At 41.3% G+C, this 18,600-nt stretch overlaps 1 protein-coding gene across 1 annotated transcript in view; it reads right to left on the minus strand.

The window, feature by feature from the left end:
* Positions 1 to 18,600, minus strand: part of INTS9 (integrator complex subunit 9) — a 71,052-nt gene that overhangs the window by 43,553 nt on the left and 8,899 nt on the right. Inside the window, exons 4-8 of the mRNA XM_010708087.4 lie at positions 16,849 to 16,911; positions 13,494 to 13,633; positions 11,780 to 11,866; positions 6,955 to 7,075; positions 4,790 to 4,924 (exon numbers count right to left, since the gene is read on the minus strand). Of these exons, the coding sequence (XP_010706389.1) occupies positions 4,790 to 4,924; positions 6,955 to 7,075; positions 11,780 to 11,866; positions 13,494 to 13,633; positions 16,849 to 16,911 (546 nt within the window). The remainder of the gene's footprint in view (positions 1 to 4,789; positions 4,925 to 6,954; positions 7,076 to 11,779; positions 11,867 to 13,493; positions 13,634 to 16,848; positions 16,912 to 18,600) is intronic.

Consider the following 18,600-nt stretch of genomic DNA (forward strand, 5'->3'; position numbering starts at 1 on the left):
AGAAATACTGTGCTGATTTGGCCACTGGCAGGTAGTATGTTCATGTAAACATTGCTTCTACTTTGACTGTGCATAGAGGTGCACACTTCTTCACCAAGGCTGATTATATGACTTATTTTATACCAGCATTTCATTAAAGAGGGATGTAAAATGTATGTCCACTTTTGTCTATTAGAAGACACACACTAAAAATTCAGAAATTATTCTTATGTGACCTGTGACCTTACACTAAATTATATATACTCTTGATACTCAACATTCAGCATAATTCAATCCTGAAGAGACAAAATCCACTTGCAGGCAAAGTATGGCTATGGGGAAAAGTTAAATTTTAGCCTCACTCTGGGCTGGGATACATCTCCCACAGCTACCACTCAAACAAAGGAAGGCAACTGCAGCCACCTGCATGATATTTTATGGTTACTTATTCTTGATGGACTCTCTCTGGTCTCACCAACCAGGAAAGATTTCTACCCTTCTACCAGAAGACACTGCCAAAGACATCTCCTCTGCTGAACTCAGAAGGTCACTGCACAGTTAGTTGCCTTGCTCACTGTCCCTCAATGCCATTCTGAATTAGTTAAGATCTTGCTCTCATGAACATGCAGGGGAATTCCATACCACTTTCAATAGAAGTTTACACTGTGCACCACCTTGCTGGACCAGACCAACTACATTAGATTTATCACAATCTTTGACACTCCATAGTGTGTCCATGAAAATGAAATGCCAATAATGCAATAAAAAATAATATTGAATCTGCTTGTGATAATGTACATAATGATTATGCCATATTAGATACACATAATTCCAGCTGCTATTGCACTGAAAGGGCTCGCATCGATTTTTGTGGGTTAATGTAAAGAATATGCCTTAAAAGGCTTTTAGTGACACGTCTGAACCTGTGCTGTCAACTCCAGTTCTCCACTTCGGTGCCAGCAGGCAATGGTGTCAATTCCAAACTCAGCAGACAGTGAGGCAACACTTCCAATAGAGACCATTTGCCAGAACACAGAAGTAAAGGGAACAATTAACGGTGTCAGACCTAACTCTCAGACGTAACATAACTCTGTAGATTATAGATATAATCTATATGTAACTTAAAACTTCAAGAAAACTCTAAGCTGTAATTTATACCAAAAAAGCAACCCTGTTCCCGCCCCATGGCTTCTAATTCCTGCTTGTGCTGCTAACTCCAATGTGACAGCACTTAAATCCCAGTGCTGGCAGGAGGGAGGACACAGGGGAAGGATGGTGGGGTCCTAGTGTTTCCTTCAAGTGAGATTATCCTCTTCTGCACACTGAGAGAAGGAAATGCTTTCAAGGCTACTACTGCCTATAACAGAGAAGGTGTAAAGAGGAAGAGGCTTTGTCCCATTAGTAGGCCCAAATAAGCTGTGTCCTCTCATCCTAAACAAACTACTGATGAAAGCCTGGTCACATTATACTATTTTTTACTAACTATGAAGAGAGTTCCAAATGACTGGAAACGTGCTAAGACTTCAACGTGACTCAGAAAGTCAGGATATGTTTTTACATAAGCATGCTGATTAACAGGGTATCTTTAAAAAAAAACAAAACTGACAACAAAATGCAGTGACTGCATTCATACTCCGGAGTTTCACTGACTGCTCACCATGATTCTATAGAGGTCAGAAAAACAACTTTTCATTTTGATGAAAAACTGCTGGATTACTGAACAAAATTTAGGCTTTGTGCCAACAAAGATATTGTTATCACTATATATTATCTGTCAAACATATCAAACAGATGAATAGCTGGTTGGCAGGTCTCAAAAACTACTAGCCATTATAGAATTATCATGTTTTAGGTGCCCATAGTGGTGTTTATGAGGATTAATATTAGGTCAAAATCTATCCACTGTCTTCAACAGCCATCTGGAAGAACATATATAACAATGATACCTGAAATGCAAGTGATCATAGAGTAGTTTGAATTGGAAGGAACACTTCAAGGTTATCTAGCCCAACTGTCCTGCAATAAATAGGGAAATCTGCTAGATCAGATTGCTCAGAGCCCCATCCAGCCTGACCATGAGTGTCTCCAAGGACAGGGCACCCACCACCTCTCTGTGCAATCTGTGCCAGTGCCCCACCACTCTTACTGTAAAGAAATTAAATTGGAAGGAAGAGAGGAACAAATCTTCTTTTAGTTTGAAACTCTTTCTCCTTGTCCTGTGACAATAGGTCCTGCTAAAAAGTCTGTTATCCTTTTTCTTAAAGCCTCCCTTTAGGCACTGAGAGGCTGCTCTGTCTCCCTGCAGCCTTCTGTTCTCCAAGCTGCACAGCCTCTGCTCTTTCAGCCTGTTCTAATTGGAGATGCTTTCCATCCCTAGGATCATTTTTGTGGCCCTCCTCTGGATGTGCTCCAACACATCCATGTAGTGAGGACTCCACAGTTGGATGCAGTACTCCAGGTGAGATTTCACCAGTGCAGGGTAAAGGGGCATGATCCCCCTCCCTCACCCTGCTGGCCACGCTGCTTTCGATGCAGCCCAGGATACAGATGGCTTTCTGGGATGCGAGGGCACAGTGCTGGCTCATGTTCAGCTGCCATCCACCTGTATGCCCAGGTCCTTTTCAGTAGAGCTGTGCTCTATGCTTGCAACCTCCAGATTGCACTGACAGCATGGGTTGCCAAGACTCAGTTGCAAGACCTTTCAGTTGGATTTATTGAGCCTCATGAGATTCACCTGGGCCCACTGCTCAGCTAGTCTAGGCATGTCTGAATGGCACATCCCATCCCTTGAGCGTGTCGACCACAGCACTCAGCTTTGTGTCATCTGCAAACTTGCTGAGAGTGCACCTGGTGTCGCTGTCAATGACATTGATGAAGATGTTAAAGAGCACCTGTCCCAGTATTGACCCCTGAGGGACATCACTTGTCACTGATCTCCAGCTGGACATCGAGCCATTGACTACTCTGTACCCTCTCTCTGGGTACAAAAGTGATCTGATACCTAGGAACATTTGTGATGTGGTGAATAACAAGAAAAGGACAATCTGAATGCATTCTCAATTACTTCATAAGCTATCCTTCAAATTATGTGTTAGTAAAAAATAATGCAAAGTGCAATGGATTGTATGCTAAAAAAAAAAAAAAAGAAGAGGCTTTCATCCACCATTTGGTCTAAGAACTAGTGTTGGTAGAATGAACAGTTCAGTCCAAACCACTTCCTATAGAAGATTCCTATGGAATCATAGAATCACCAAGGTTGGAAAAGATCTCTAAGATCGCCCAGTCCAACCATCCACCTATCACCAATATTTCCCACTAAACCACATTCTTGTAGCCTGTACTATTGCCTGGGGTTGTTGTGGCCAAAGTGCAGGACCCAGCACTTAGTCTTGTTCAACTTCAACCCTCAGTGCAGCTATCCAGCCTGTCCAGATCCCTCTGTAGGGTCTTCCTACCCCCAGGCAGATTGACATTTCCTCCCAACCTTCTCACCTGAAAATTTACTGAGGGTGCACTCAATGCCCTCATCTAGGTCATCAATAAATACACTGAACAAGACAGGCCTCAATATCAAATCCTGGGGAGCACCAGACACCAACTGGATTTGAGTCCATTCAGCACCACTTTCTGGGCCTGTCCCTTCAGTTCTTTACCCAGCAAAGAGTGTACCTGTCCAAGCCATGAGCTGCTCTTTCTCCAGCACTATGGGAGACAGTGTCAAAGGTTTTGCTAGGAAGACAACATCAACAGCCTTTCCCTCATCTGCCAGGTGGGTCACCCAATCATGAAGGAGATGAGGTTGGTCAAGCAAGACTTGCCCTTCATGAACCCATGCTGGCTGGGCCTGATCCCCCAGTTGTCCCTCATAGATCAAAGTTTCTCCTCACAGAAGTTTAACATTCATGCCTTGTTAAATATTGCTTGTGTTCCTTCAGCAGAAGGTCTCAAAAGAACATTGCCCAGGCCAGGATGAGGCAGATGATGAAAAAAAGAGAGAGACTCTGATGCCTTGTATGCAGGTAAGTACAGACACACTATCTATTGTTCAATTCTTGAGATCAAGCTTTTAAAGGAAGGGTGCTCAGAAGCAACCCTCTTTAGAAGATACTCACCTTGGGGGAATTACTTACTCCTCATGAACCTGACACATTTTCTAAATTATTTTTAAATACCTCACGCTAATATTGCTTCCAACTATTTTGACAACTTCTGAAGCACATAGTACTGCAAACTTCAAGCTATTCTTTGCACGAAGAATTTATGGATCTAGAGAGAATTAATTTACTGGAAATTACATCTACAGCACTATAAAGACTTTGCCCTCAGCAGAGCAGGGTGGAAATGTTGGCAGCCAGTAAGCTATCATTTCTCCCAAGGAAGGATGTTTCAGAAGTGATATAGAAGCAGTCTGCGAACTGTCTGTAAAGACTCCTAAAAAAAAAAATCCATATTTTACTGAGAGTCACTAATGGTCTATTGTTTAACTCTGTTGAAATTTTCCTACTTAAGGTGATGGAGAACTTCAAAGCAGAAAGTAAGTTAACACCAAATCATCAATAATAAAAAATTTTAGTTGTCCTTCTCTATTAACATGCTCCCTTACCAGGGTGCTATGTCTTTCTAACCACCATTCAAAGTCCAGCCAAGTACTAACAGAGGTACATCTGTACAGATTCCACACTATGCCTGATCTCAGAGGAGTGAGCCCTTCTGCTGGTTTTTCTATATTGTTTTTTTTTGTTTGTTTGTTTTTGTTTTTTTTTTGGCAAAGACACTTGTCTTTAGAGAAGTGTACCAAAAGTGGTTGTACCTGAGGATGTGTTGTAAGCAGAGAAGATCCTGAAACGTAGGAAACCTTTTCATAGTGTGACTGGATAATCCAATTGGAACTTCCAAGAGCGTAGCCTGAGCTGAGAGGTGTGACCTGCACAGCACCAAACAACTCCTGAAACACACAGGAAGAGAAATTAACTTGAGAGAGCCCGAGAGAAATGAGAACAGGTTATTTTATAATCAGTGATAACAACTTAAACTAGTTCTGCTATTCAAGGCTTTTATGAAGCTGGTATTTGTCTTATGTCCGCTGTTTTAATTTCCCCAGGTCTAACAGAACACAAGCTCTGAGAAAAACTTCTCCTGAGGTAGTCTTCATCAGGTCTCTCTTCCATGTTAATCCTTCAGTAGCCAAGTTCACACTGCAACATAATTCTCACTGGAGGAACTAACTGTGGTCCATCTGGTTTTGATGTACTGAGGAACTTTGTAGGAGTTTAGATCTTTGAAAACTTTATACTCCCTTGGGCAAATTTTATCAATATAGACCAGCAGGAGAGAAGGAAAGACAGCATAGCAAGTTGTTATGTACTGATATAAAATTCTGTCTGACTCACAGATTTTGCTGTATAAAATGTATATTTAAAGACAAAGTCACTTAACAATTTTACCAATCACTTAGTTACAAATATATATATATTTGTATTTTTAATGCTACCTACTGGTGATTTAAGAACAACTCCCTTCAAACTCAATCCAAATTTCAGTTTCAGCTCTGAGCACAAGCAACCTGTCAACTGTCTCATTTCTAGGTGTTTTTAGAAAGTTTATTGCTTTCTGTACACAGCAATGTATTAGAATTGTTTGGAGAAAGGAAAATAAGCCTCCATGTATACCTCACTAATGTGTTGTACTTTCTGGTTACTGAATAATAGAACAAGCATTCATGCAATACTAATGATTTTTCTAGTATCCCAGTACATATTTGGCGTCTCAAAACAAGGTCTCCATTCCTCTGAGTTCGTAATGGACAACAATCCATTCCTGATGTTGCCACATTTGGGGTTAGCTGACTAATTAGACTTTCATTGTTTTAAAAGTCATCTTTGGGAAGAGATAAAAGATGCTCTAGGAATGTCTCTGCCCCCTCTCCCAGTAACTATAAAAGAACAATTGGCTCAGAGGTACAGATCTAAAACATGGTGAGATTCACCCACACTGTGAGGACAGCCGAAAGTGAAGAGTAATTACCCATTAATACTGAGGAATTCCAAGTACACTCAACCTGACTGCTGGCTAGACAAAAATGCAGCTGATATTTACATCAGCACCCATGTTAGTGATGGCTCAAGGTCTTTTCTCACCAGCTGTAATGCAGCAGCACACAAACACAAACCCATCCAATTTAGTTCCTAGCTGCACTGGTTATTGCTTCAAACTGCCTTACATACAAACAATAGTTTCTGAACTTCATTGGCCCTTAGGTAATGAAAAAGGAGCAAACAAAAAATCTGGGTATACAATTTACTATAATCCACCTTCTTACCTCATGTTGGTGTGCAACAATAGCAGGCACCACGGTACACATGCTGCCCATAAGAGTGTATTGCAGGCTACTGAACTGTTGGTCAGTTCATTCTACAAACTACACTGGATTATAGTTAGCAGCATTAGATACAACTAACCTTAGCTGAGAACCTTGGGAAAGCAGTGTTTGAAGTTCAGGTTGAACCATTAGGTTTTGTTTACAATCCCTAATTTGTTCTGTAAAAGAAAGCGGAGGCTAAAGCACTCAAAAAGATTCCCAGAAGTGAGATACAGTAACTCAGAAGGGGATGTGGCTTACAGACAGAAAGGATACATTCATTTGGTACATCCTCCAAGCTCTCAGTGGGCCAGACATCAATTCTAAATTCACAGGTACGCCTTAAAATTGGCTTCCCCTGAGGAATAGGAGAGACAAATGGATACTCCTGATTTTCAACAAACAACAACCCTTCCTGGGAGACAGACTAGGGTGCATTTCAATAATACACAATCTTGCAATCTTGCCTTACTTTCTCAGGTCAGAGTAACTACATCTTTAACAGGATCTAGAAGAAAAATAGAAAAGGAAGGGCATTTTTCAGGCTTTTGTAGGGAGAAAGCTGGAAAGCAACAAGATGTTACTGTTGACCTGAGGAAAACTCTGCTGATACTCACAATTTTCTGGGAATACCCCACCAGCTGGATCTTACTGAGAGCAGCATTCACTTCGGGCATGGTGTAGCACTTCCTCCACATTGACACCTCCACTGCATCTTTCAGAGGGGCTGGCAGCAATCTGCAAAGGTCAAAAGGATCTGGGCATTTTCAGAACTTCCTGATGGATCACCATTCCCCCTCATATCCTTAGAGATTGGATTTTCTCTTTTTCCTTCTTTTTCTTTTAAATATGTGTGGTGCTTCAAAGTGAGGAGCAAGGCTTTCTGCATGTTGAGAGGTAGAATCACACTGTCCATTTTACCTCACCTTTAGCTTTCTTATTATTGATCCTATCCAGCCTTCTTCGGAGTAGCTGAGGTGAAGGTGTTCTAACAACTCCAGTGTTATTTTTGCCACCAATGAAGGATGTCAACATGAAACGCACTACTAGAATTAGTAGAGATGACTTCCATCAGTGTCTACTCTGCATAACCCAGTTCTAAAACTAAGAATTTGAAAATCAGAAGTAAGCTCCAAACTTGTGATTCAAATACCGGTACCAGAACATGAACCAACACTGGCTCTGCTCTCAGTTTTGACACCACTGTCCTATAGGACCATGTGTCCCTGCACTCCAGATTCTTTGCCTTCAACTCAGATATGCTGCTCATCCTCAGAACCTACTGGCAACAGTACATCAGCTGACACTGCAGAGCACTTTGAGATCCCCTACATGGAAGTATTCAAGATGTTTTACACCAAAGAAAAACCCATCCATCCTGCTATTCACAGACACTGCAAGTTAGCTGGACAGCGTTGTCAAGGGAAGAAGTGAACTGAAATGTCACAGGCTGTAAGAGAGATGGCTAACTTCTGGGAAATAAATCTTCCTTAGCAACATGAACTGAGGCAGGAAGCAGCACAGCTGCCAAATGCATAAGAAGAATAGGGATTTTTTTTTTTTTTGTATATTAAACCAATGCTAAATCAAAGGCTAATTCAAACCAATTTCCAAAGATTTATGGAAATTGGTGAAGTTTCTTTGATCAATTTGTTTAAAAGAATTTAATTTATTGTTATATCTACCAGGTCACTGAACTCCTCCATAATTTAAGATAGTGAAGAAAGGATTAAGACCAGCTCTTGCCAAGCCTGCTGTATAGGTCTAGTGTGATAAGTGTAATTCCAGCACTTGCTGGCTGAAAGCATGCTGCGCTTAAGGAAACAAACAAAGCGTTCAAGGTCTTTTTTGGGAAGTCATAAGCAACAAAAGGCCAAACAATGTGGATAGTTGTCCACCACTGCACTGAAGCAAATTGCCTGTAAAAGCCTTTAACCTACCATAAGAAGCATTTAGTGCTGGATGCTTTCAGGAGCTTCTCTTCTGGGAAGGGGAGAATATATCTCCAGGTAATGGAGAAAAGTGGGGAATTGTCCTTGCTGATAGAAGCAAGTTCCTATTAGCCTTGACTCTGTGGCTCCATTGTAAATATGCCTTGATTCCTAACAGAGACCAGTGACCAGTCTCCAAGCTGTTTCATTCTTTCCTGGTTCCTCAGATGTGCCCCTGCTTGCATTCAACCTGTCACCTCACCTCTAAAATCTGTACCCATTCCTGGAGGATATTTTAAAGCTGTGAGTGAAGCTACTAACACTACGGAATCACGGAATGGCCAGGGTTGGGAGGAATCTCAAGGATCATGAATCTCCAGACCTGGACACAGCACTGCAGATGGGGCCTCACAAGAGCAGAGTAGAGGGGGACAATCACCTCCCTGTCCCTGCTGGCCACCCCTCTTCTGATGGAGCCCAGGATACCATTTGCTTTCCGAGCTGCAAGAGCACACTGCTGGCTCATGTTCAGCTTTTCAACCATCAGGACCCCCAGGTCCTTCTCTGCAGGGCTGCTTCTTCCAGTCTGTATGGATTGGGCCTGGGATTCCTCCGGCCCAAGTGCCAAACCTTGTACTTTGATGTGTTGAACCTCATCAGGTTCACCCAGGCCACCTTTCAAGCCTGTTGAGGTCCCTCTGAATGGCATCCCTTCCTTCCACCATGCACTACAGTAACATCCTGTTCAGATCACCTCGTAACAACCAGATGTACGTGGGTAGATTCAGGAACAGACAACCTACAGTCATGAACAGGGAGGTATTCTGAAGCAGCACGATCTGATCCTTAATATAAAAAAAAAATTCATGCCTAAGTAGTTCAGGGCCTTGTATCCTTAACTGGGCATCTGCACAGTCAGAAGAGTGCCCTTGTTGTCTGCTACCCTCTTTCAGGAATACTCTGTTTCAGACACTTTTGGAAAGATGTAAGAGAACATCAAGTAGTCACCAAAATGTCTTTCGTAAGGCAAACTTCCAGCTTAGCCCCTTGAATCCTAATCAGCACCACAAATAACCTGTCTGAGCAAGTAGAGAGCTTCCATGAGGCTGCTCATTTCAAACAAAAACCAATGGCAATAGAACTTGCTGGGCAATTAGTTTAGACTGGATCAGATAATAGCAAAATGTAAGCCACAATAATGAACTTATTATATTTTACACAGCATTTGCATTTAAAATGCTTCAATGCTTAATCTAATGAAGATGAAAATACTTTGTGTTTTATACTAATTATTCAGAGTAGAACTAGCTGAATTGTAAAGCAGTATGACTGATCAGCCTGAAAAATTACAGTTAGACTCAGAAGTAATAAATACTCCCTTCAAGCAACAGCCAAGAGTTCAAAAAAAACAAAACAAAACAAAACACCAAGGATCACTTTTTCTTAAATAATGGATGTCAGCCTAACCCTGCATGTGCCATTAGCCAGGTATTAATTTGTGACCCGTGGATGTTTGCTCACATGCTATAATAATCAGTTCTACTCATGCTTGCACGACACTTGCCACCAGGAATCTCAAAACATCTTGCAAACATTAATTAAGCCCCCGTTAGCCATTATGGTGGGTAGGAGTTCCATTTAACAGAGGCATAGGGAGGTGAAGAAGGGAAACTCATAGTACAGGCAGGTTCAATTGGAAAGAGAATTTAGATCTATCCTGTTCCAGCTCACAGAAACCACTGGTTCCTACCAGCCTCAAGGCTGAGTTTAGAATAGGAAGATGTATAACAGCTGCAGGGCTGCCAGTTACATTTGGTTATCTTCCTTCTATCATTTCTTTGCTCTGCCTCTGGCTTGTATTTGGATAAAGTGTACATTTTACCTCTATAAGTTGGGGGACCTGAAGTCTGATTGAGGTTCCCTGCAAGACATCATGCTGCAGCAGTGCTATGGGATCAACAGAGATCCTGTAAGTGGCGCAGAAGGGTTGGTTCAGTCCCTCCTAGGGGGTGGGCTCTTGTACTTCCCTCCCACCTCCACTGGTATCTCATTATAACAGCTACTTGACAGCAGAAAGGAGGAACTGTGGATGTTAGGGCACTTCCTGAGCAAAGGGAGACAAAAAATACTTTTCCTGTGGCAGCTGAATCAGAACAAAGATCACATCTCTGAGTACACTTCGGAATAGTCAACAGTGTGTAAAGTGCTAGCCAGCACTTTTTCTAAAATACAACCACCAGGAAAGTGACATTAAATGAGCTCTAAGATATATGATCCTCCTCTAAGCCATGCATACAAAACACAGGCAGTAGTGTGACGAGAATAATGGCTCCAGCCCTCTTTCATCACACAACTGTGAGCCTCAAGAGTCATTCTACTCAGGCCAGCAGACTTCAAAATTAAAAGACACCACTTTAACGAGAGTGTACCTCAACCAGGACAAAATCCTTATCAACCTTATCTTTGGTTTTGTTTTACACCGTTGTTTTGCTTGCCTCCTTCAGAAATGTGAGTTACTGCTCCTATGCTCAGCAGGGGAGTATACTATATAGCCAAGCATATGTTAATTTGGATTTTTAATTTCCTTGCTTTGTGATATTGAAATGCTACTTTTACAACTTGGGAAATAATTCATTTTTAGTAAACTCTTAAATCACGCCACATTAAGAATAGAAAATGAGAGATCATTTAAAATGCACAAAGCAGCATTTAAAAATAACTTTCTTTAACCAAGTCTGTATTTAAAATGTGCTAGCAACAAAACTATTTCTTCTGTGGAACATATTGTGCACCTAAAGTTATCTTCACTTCCAAGGAAAGCATTAGCTGCTATTAGTAAACTATTAGAAAAACTTTTGGATTACAGACACTTCCAAAATTCCAGAGGTAGAATTTTGAACACCTCATTTGAGCATCTTGGTTTTGTAACAGAAATAACAGAGCTTGAATTTCCAATCAACTTTTTTTTTTTTTTTTTTAAAGCTTCAATTTGTTTCTAAACTTTAAAACAGTGGGAAAAAAAAAAAACAAAATCTTTTTGTTGTTCAAGTGTGAAAGAGGCTGCAACCTGGGAGGAAAGATGGCACTGCACTGTGGTTTGCTCCCAGTCACTTCCAACAGTTCATTGCCTACTTTCTCAGCATTTTGGTAAACACGAGCACAAATATCATTTTAAATTAAAACTATTAAACTTATTAATGTTGTGTTGTAAACAGCTTGCTAATTTCATCAACTTTTTATGATGCTAACAAAAATCCTCCATTTTTATCTACCATCATAGAGCTATGCTACGTGAGGGAAGACAGAGGAGGCATGTGCCTTACCAAATCTTCTACCAAGAACCAAGCTTGTGGAGTTCCTGTACACCACTTAACTGTTCTTGCTGCTTAGTGGCATTAGCAAATCAAACCTCAGGTGGTGGCAGCTGACCAATTTTTACACTTAATGCTAAAGTTTGGTTAGAGTTTTAGAGTTTTAGGACAGTCACCCTCCACAGATGGCTGTTCCTTACCTCTGTACCTCCTTGTTCTTCCACATGGAGGCAGACTGAGCCTTTGGCACACGTTCAATGGAATTCACCAGTTCTTCCATGAGAAGTCTGAAAACAACAACGAAGTTATTGGAATTGCAGCCTTTCAGATAAGACATAACCTGATTTGTCCCAAATCACTCCAAAATATCACATGAATTGTAACACTGTCAAACGGTTTCAAAGAAGGCTTCCTCCTCCAGAGGCATTGCAGCAATTATCAGTGCTACACCTGTTTTCCTGCTGTGTACATCAAATTTCAGCTAGTCCAATTCTATCTGACTGATTGTGACAGTAAAAGGATCTGGCCTACTGGGTTATGGGTTATTGGGAAAGCAGAAGGGCAAGAGGAACTCCCAAATCTCTCCTGCTATACAAGACGATTTCTACATTACTGCCTGCTTGCCACAAGGAATGAGATAAAATATATTAAGAAAACATGTCAGCTGATGTCTGTCTGTTCACCACTTTCAGGAGTCAAGCACATTGTCAGAGGGACCCTCCTCATCTACAAACGCACAGTACAGTATTTGACACAGAAAAACATCAGTCATTACAAACTGTTAATATGGATTTCACTGCCCAAAAGTAAGCAGCATTTGCAGTTGTACACATGCTTTACTTTGAAGGCACGAAATGGCAGATTTAACTGTAGAAGAACAGTACACTGATTTACTTGAGATGGTGAGAACCATACCAGAGTCTACCCTTCAACAAGCCTATGCTTGTTATCTTCAGCTATGGGCCAGCAAGAGCCCAAAGATCTACTACTAGTTCATATTTACATAGTTCCTTTCTCTTTCAAGAGCCTTTAGTTTTTGTTTTTAAACAAAAGGAGAATTATTCTGGTCGTGGAAAGTTTGTATTCTGGTGTGGAAAGTTAATAGACAAAGGTTCCTACCCTGAAGTGCTTACATCAGAAGTTCAGAAACCACAGCTTAATCTGATTTCTAATTATTGAACATGGCAGTTGCTCTGTATGGGAAATGCACACAGCACAACTGTGTTAGACACATCCAGGAAGAAAGCTGCAGCCTTTGCTTGCTGGGATTGACCTATTTGATCAACAAACTTTGAAAGAAAGTACTACCAAATTAGACAATCAAATGCTAACTTTTTGACAGCACTGGAACACCTTGCATTTTCTACTTGTCTCATATTTCTGCTGCTTTTCTCTCTGCTTCTCTTTAGAGTTAGGAGCTTATGAGAGAATCTCAACTGTCATTTGAAATGAAGCCAGCTTGAATTCCCTTCCACGGAGTGGAGACTGGTATGAATCTCAAATGCTGAAAAACAACAAGGCAATAATCTTAAAAGCATTTATTAAAATATTGGTGACTTCTCTTTTGTTTAAGGGGAGCAAAGAGGACAAGAAAGATCTTTGATTCATGGTTCTTGAAGGTTTGAAGCAGGCTACACGGTAACTGCTGCTCAAGGTATCTCTGTCCACCCAAGATCTACTATTCCACATCTGCCTGGACTCAACACAAAACATCTGCTGTAAATGACAGGCAGTTCCAGAGTTTGGGAAACACTGAGTTAACACATTTTCAGCACTAAGGACTTGGCTGGTATTCAGCTACTGCCTAAGAGCCTCTTTGGAACTTTAGACACTACTCCTCTACCCGTATTATCCTTTACACCTTTTCCTTAGCAGTGATGAAAGAGGAGCAGAGGATAGCAAGGGGCTTTTTACCTGCCAATTTGAACAGTGGGCTCAGTGGCATACACTGTTCCAGTGAATCCTGTGTACTCTGTGATGTAGGGCAATGCCATCATGCAGTGATAGTTTGAGATCAAGATTACATCCACTGTGGAGAGGTCAAGCAGCTCAGTCTGAAAACAGAGGAAAGAGATAAGCAACGTATAACTCTTTCAGACAGTTTAAGCAATGACAGGAAAACTTGGATTTTCTAAAAGTCTCTCTATAATTATTCCCTTTTCAGACCTAAAAAGGAAACCAGGTCCTGCGTTTGCCTGTCTTTCCTGTAACAAAATGGCTGCTGCTAGGAGCAGCGTTATGATTACACTTATCAAAGAACTGATGGGCGCACTTCCTTAGTGAGGAACGATGGCTGCCCAACCACTGTCACTTCCTCACTAACAATTTATCAGTGGGTCTCATACTTTTTATGCTGCATGTGGTACAGTACCCCAGGAGTGAGATGAATGTACACTGTATTTATTCATATGCTTACAATAATTTATATATATTTTCCCAGACTAAATGCTTGACATCTTCATCACCCACATTTTCTACAGCTAGAGATTAAGCTCACTCATATGATACTACAAAACAGATGGGTGGGTCTAATTTGTTTTGATGTGACAGTTAAGACAGTAGTTCAGAGAGTGAAAGGAGAAGATTTCACACATTGTTAAAGGAATTTTAATTAGAAATATTTACTGGTAATGCTATAACACAAATGGTGTCAAGCCAGAAATTTACAAGATATATGACCTCCAACTCAGTTATTATAGAGCAGCTAATGGAATTCAACACTCATCAAGCACATATTATCTGATTACAAGGCTCGGTCCAGCAATTTGAATAAAAATGGCAGGAAAGTAGGTCACTTTCAGAGGGTTGACATGGTGATCTGGTGACAAGCTGCTTAACTCCCAACTAAGCATTCAAGGTTTCAATCCATGATCACAGCTGATTTTAGAGCACAATCTCCAATCTAAGCACAGTAAGTGAACACTGTCCTTCAATTCACGACAGGACACCTTTTATTTTACAGAGCTTGCCAGGCAAAAATACACTGCATGGTATCAAAGAGCCTGCTGCTGCCTGCTCCTACCAAGCTGGTCCTTCATGGTTTGGTTTTCAGCTGTGTTTAGACTATAGAGAACCAAATGGGGAGTCACTCCAGGCCTGAGCTGAATCCCAGCCCAGCAAGCCATGGGGGGATAGAAGATACAGACTACCATTTTCCAAGCTTAAGTGTCCCATATCTCAGCATCCTAGAAGCATTTACTAATAGGATGAAAAGGGTGTCAAAACCAAAACAAAGTAGAATCTTCCCAGGGATTCACAGCAATCTCTGTAAAAGTGCCTGTGAGGAGAAGAGATTTATAAATGTTTCTTGAATGTGAAGTGAGAGAGATCAGAAGGTTGCCAAGCACAGAAAGGGCAGCACTCTGACATGTGGAAGTGTACTCTGCTGCTGAGACAGCCTCTTATCACCTTGTGGCTTCTGGACTATGTTCAAAATTCGGCTTTCTTTGGCAACGGTGTTCCTGGAAGTGATAGTGTGATTCTGAAACTAACTGCTTTTGCAGACAACTTTCTTCAAAAGTAGTGGTGTGGAACGAGAAAAGGACAAAGCCTTTTTCACACAAGCTCCTTCTTATCCCATGCTGCCAAACACCAGCAATATTTCTACTTTACTGATGTGCCTGCAGGCCATGCTCCTGCAGACAAGGCAGCATGTAAAGCTAGAGAAGTGTGCTGTGTGTCACTATCCTAGTCTTCTCTTCAAGCACTTGGCATCTGCTGGGAACCTGAGGAAATGAAGCATTTGAGAGGATATTTGTACAGCCCCTAAAATGTTGACACATGCAGCTGGTTGCCATCTTCTTGTTACAAGGACTGCTGGAAAATGTTCAGTGATGGCACTGGCATAATAGAGCTGCAGCTCCCCAACAGCCATTTTTGAGCTACGGATAGGGTTATTTTCCAGACAAATAAAGTAATCAGAAAGGTGAGTTGAAGCACTTTAAATCCCAGCAGGAAATCATTCCTATGTATGGCCTCAATTCCAAAGGGAATTCAAACTGCACTCTATCTTCCCAAAATCTGGAACATAATGGCACTTTCTGCCCATACAGATGCTTTCTAGATCCCCGCTCTTCTCCAAGACATTAAGCAGAAAGTACACAAGAACGCAGAATTGAGTGGGCTTTTTTTTCCCCCACCCATTTATATCATTTTGGGTTGTTTTGGTGAGCGAGTTGTGTTTCTTCCTGTTGGGGGAAAACAGCAATTGCACAGAGACCTGCTGATACTGTTCCCCAAAACCAGCATCAGAGCTGCCACCTTACTTTCAAGAATCAAGATTACAAGAGCCAGAAGCTATAAGGTGGGTTTCACGGTGTCAACAGGCATAAACACCACTGCTAGTAAACTAGCAAGCTGACAGCAATCTTCCAAGACAGATTTGCAGTTCATGTCAACAAGACCAGGCAGAAAGGAGAAAAAAAATCCCTGCCCAAAAGCAATCCCAACATGAAATGAAAGAACTGATGTTATCACAGCCTGAACACAGCTGAGGAAAGAGGATACTGTTCTCAGACTATTCACAATCATTCATCCTCACCACTCTCTGCTCACCTTTTTATTTTTTCAGCTCTCCTACAGAGAGGTAAACCCAGTTAATTCAAATGCTTTCAATAGCCTTGCTTTCCTTTCCTTTTTTTCTTTTTTCTCCTGTAAAATGACACAAATTCTTGGCCAAACCAACTAAAGCTGCAGCAGCTTGCACAGCTGTGTCTACGTGGATATGAAGGTGCAGTTCTTTGCTCGAAGTGGCACTGATGAATAGCACAAAACGCAGTGAAACTTTTGCTGCAGGCAGAACAGCAGGACTGACTGCAGCCCAGCAGCTTCAAACAGCAGCTTAACCACAGGCTCCTCAGGGGAGCTCCAAAAGGCAGGCCATGCCTCTCTGGTCAGAGACTTTCCTCCCCTTCATTCACTGCCCTTATCTAGATCAGCACATGTTTTCTGACATAATCAAGTCTGGCTCAGTTATACTGTCTTTAAAGGGCAAATGACAAAGGACAGTTAAACCTTTCTTCTTCTTCTTTTGTGAGATGTGGATCTGCTCAAGAAGACCTTCCAGATCACTCCAAACCATTGTTGAAAAGGGCCGTTTCCATCGTTTTTCCAGTGTCATAGATATAGAGGTACCTTCACTTGACCACAGGGGTTTTAGTATTATCATTTACAGAGTAACAACAAATTAGCAGGAATCTGCTAATAACAATAATTAAGCCAATTTCTCCCACACTGACTGATTTTTAAGTAAGGCTTTGAATTAACTCACCTCTGGCAAACAGAACTCTGGCACAGAATCCACAAACACATGGCCAGAGCACTCCTTCAGCTCCTGTGAGAAAAGCACATCAACAGAAAAGACACAAAAATACAACGCAGCGTTACTCCAGTACAGTGAGTTTTGCACTTTCAAAACCTTTTCTTTATCGTAGGCAATTTCCAACCCTGTTTTTGTTCCCCTTCTAGACATCATCCTTTGTAAGCAAATCTTCTGCAATTGGTTTTGTGGATGAATCCCTTATCTTAGGGCACTTGATGAAGCACTTACTGGGGATCCAGGTTTCACATGGCACCTCTGTTCTATTTATCTCTATTGGATCTCTAGTCCTCTATTTTCTCTTTTCCCAGAGGTGACATGAGAAGCTTTTGTCAAATGAAAAGTGACATTCTTCAGCATTATGCATGGAAAAGAGTAAACAGAAACATTCTCAACTCTAATCCTAGCCTACCTCATGGGGTAGGCAACCTTCCACACTGTTCTTTGTCTCACAGATGCTTCTTTCGCTTGTCCCAGAGCTAGTGGTCTAAGCCAGCTTCAGACTGAGAGAATTAAAAATTGAATCCAATTCTTAATAATTACAGTGCACCTGCCAACTAATAACGAATGAGCAATTACATCTAGTGGCAGAAGTCTCCTAACCTCATCTCAAGGGAGTTCAAAATGATTAAAACTAGATCGCAGCAAATTTCAATGCCTCTCCAGGAGGTAAGTTTTATAACTGTCATCCGGAGAGTGCTATAACAGAACGTCCACCTGACATGATAAAACATCCTCCTTTGACTCCTTCCCTTGCCTTTTTCCAGCATGGGTCAAATTATTTACCATTCCAAGCAGTTACGACGGTCAAGGTGAAGGTAAGAGATGCTGCCTTTGAATTTTTAAACACATGTTTTCCATTGACACTGTGCAAGTTTGATTCTCCTGAGCACACACTGCAGGAGCACCAAAGAAATGTAAATACCTCACTTACAAAATATACTGACAGCCTATTTGCTCTTCAGATGGAACAGAAGCCAAAGGCTCCGAGACTAAAGATGGAGTTCAGGAGAAGCAAATTTAAACTGGGTAACTCCATTCCTGCCACAGAGCATCTATAACTCTGTGATCCTCAGTCAGCATATGCTCTGAATAGAGCTAACACTGTTTTACTTACAGAAGTACTGCCTATATAGTTTCTTTTGTCTCCAATGAGAAGAAAACTCAGGTCTTAAATCTGTGATCTTCAGCTTTCTCACCTGCAGGAATCAGATCAGCCCAGAAGTCCCCTACAAAAGGGGCTATTATTACCATTTTCCTTTAATGTTCATGTAGTTGGAGAACAATTTATTAAAACAGTATTTTCTCTACCAATATCTATTGCTGCACACATTTGAAAAGTGCCTGCCTATTTTACTAGCATCTGACATATTTTTGTGTTCATTGTTCCCCTATGGCAGATCCGGCTGGATGCAGCAGTGCCTAGTTTCAGTTGAAGCCCAGAAAAATTCTCATTATAAAACTACTGCAATGAAAAGAAGGGGAAAAAAAAAAAAAAAAAAGAAAAGAAAAAAACACATCTCTCATAGTCGAGTCAGTCCTGTGTCTTAGAATTAGGAGGCTGGAGATGAAATCCTCCCTTCTATGTCCAGTGGCAGGACACATGTGAAGCCAAAGCTCTTCCTCTATAAGAGACCTCCCATGGGCAAACCATTCACTTGTAGTTTTCCTGTCTAAAAAAGGGGGATGATAACAACCTCATTT

The sequence above is a fragment of the Meleagris gallopavo genome, chromosome 2 (genome assembly GCF_905368555.1).
Source record: "Meleagris gallopavo chromosome 2, MGAL_WU_HG_1.1, whole genome shotgun sequence".
NCBI lineage: Eukaryota > Metazoa > Chordata > Aves > Galliformes > Phasianidae > Meleagris > Meleagris gallopavo.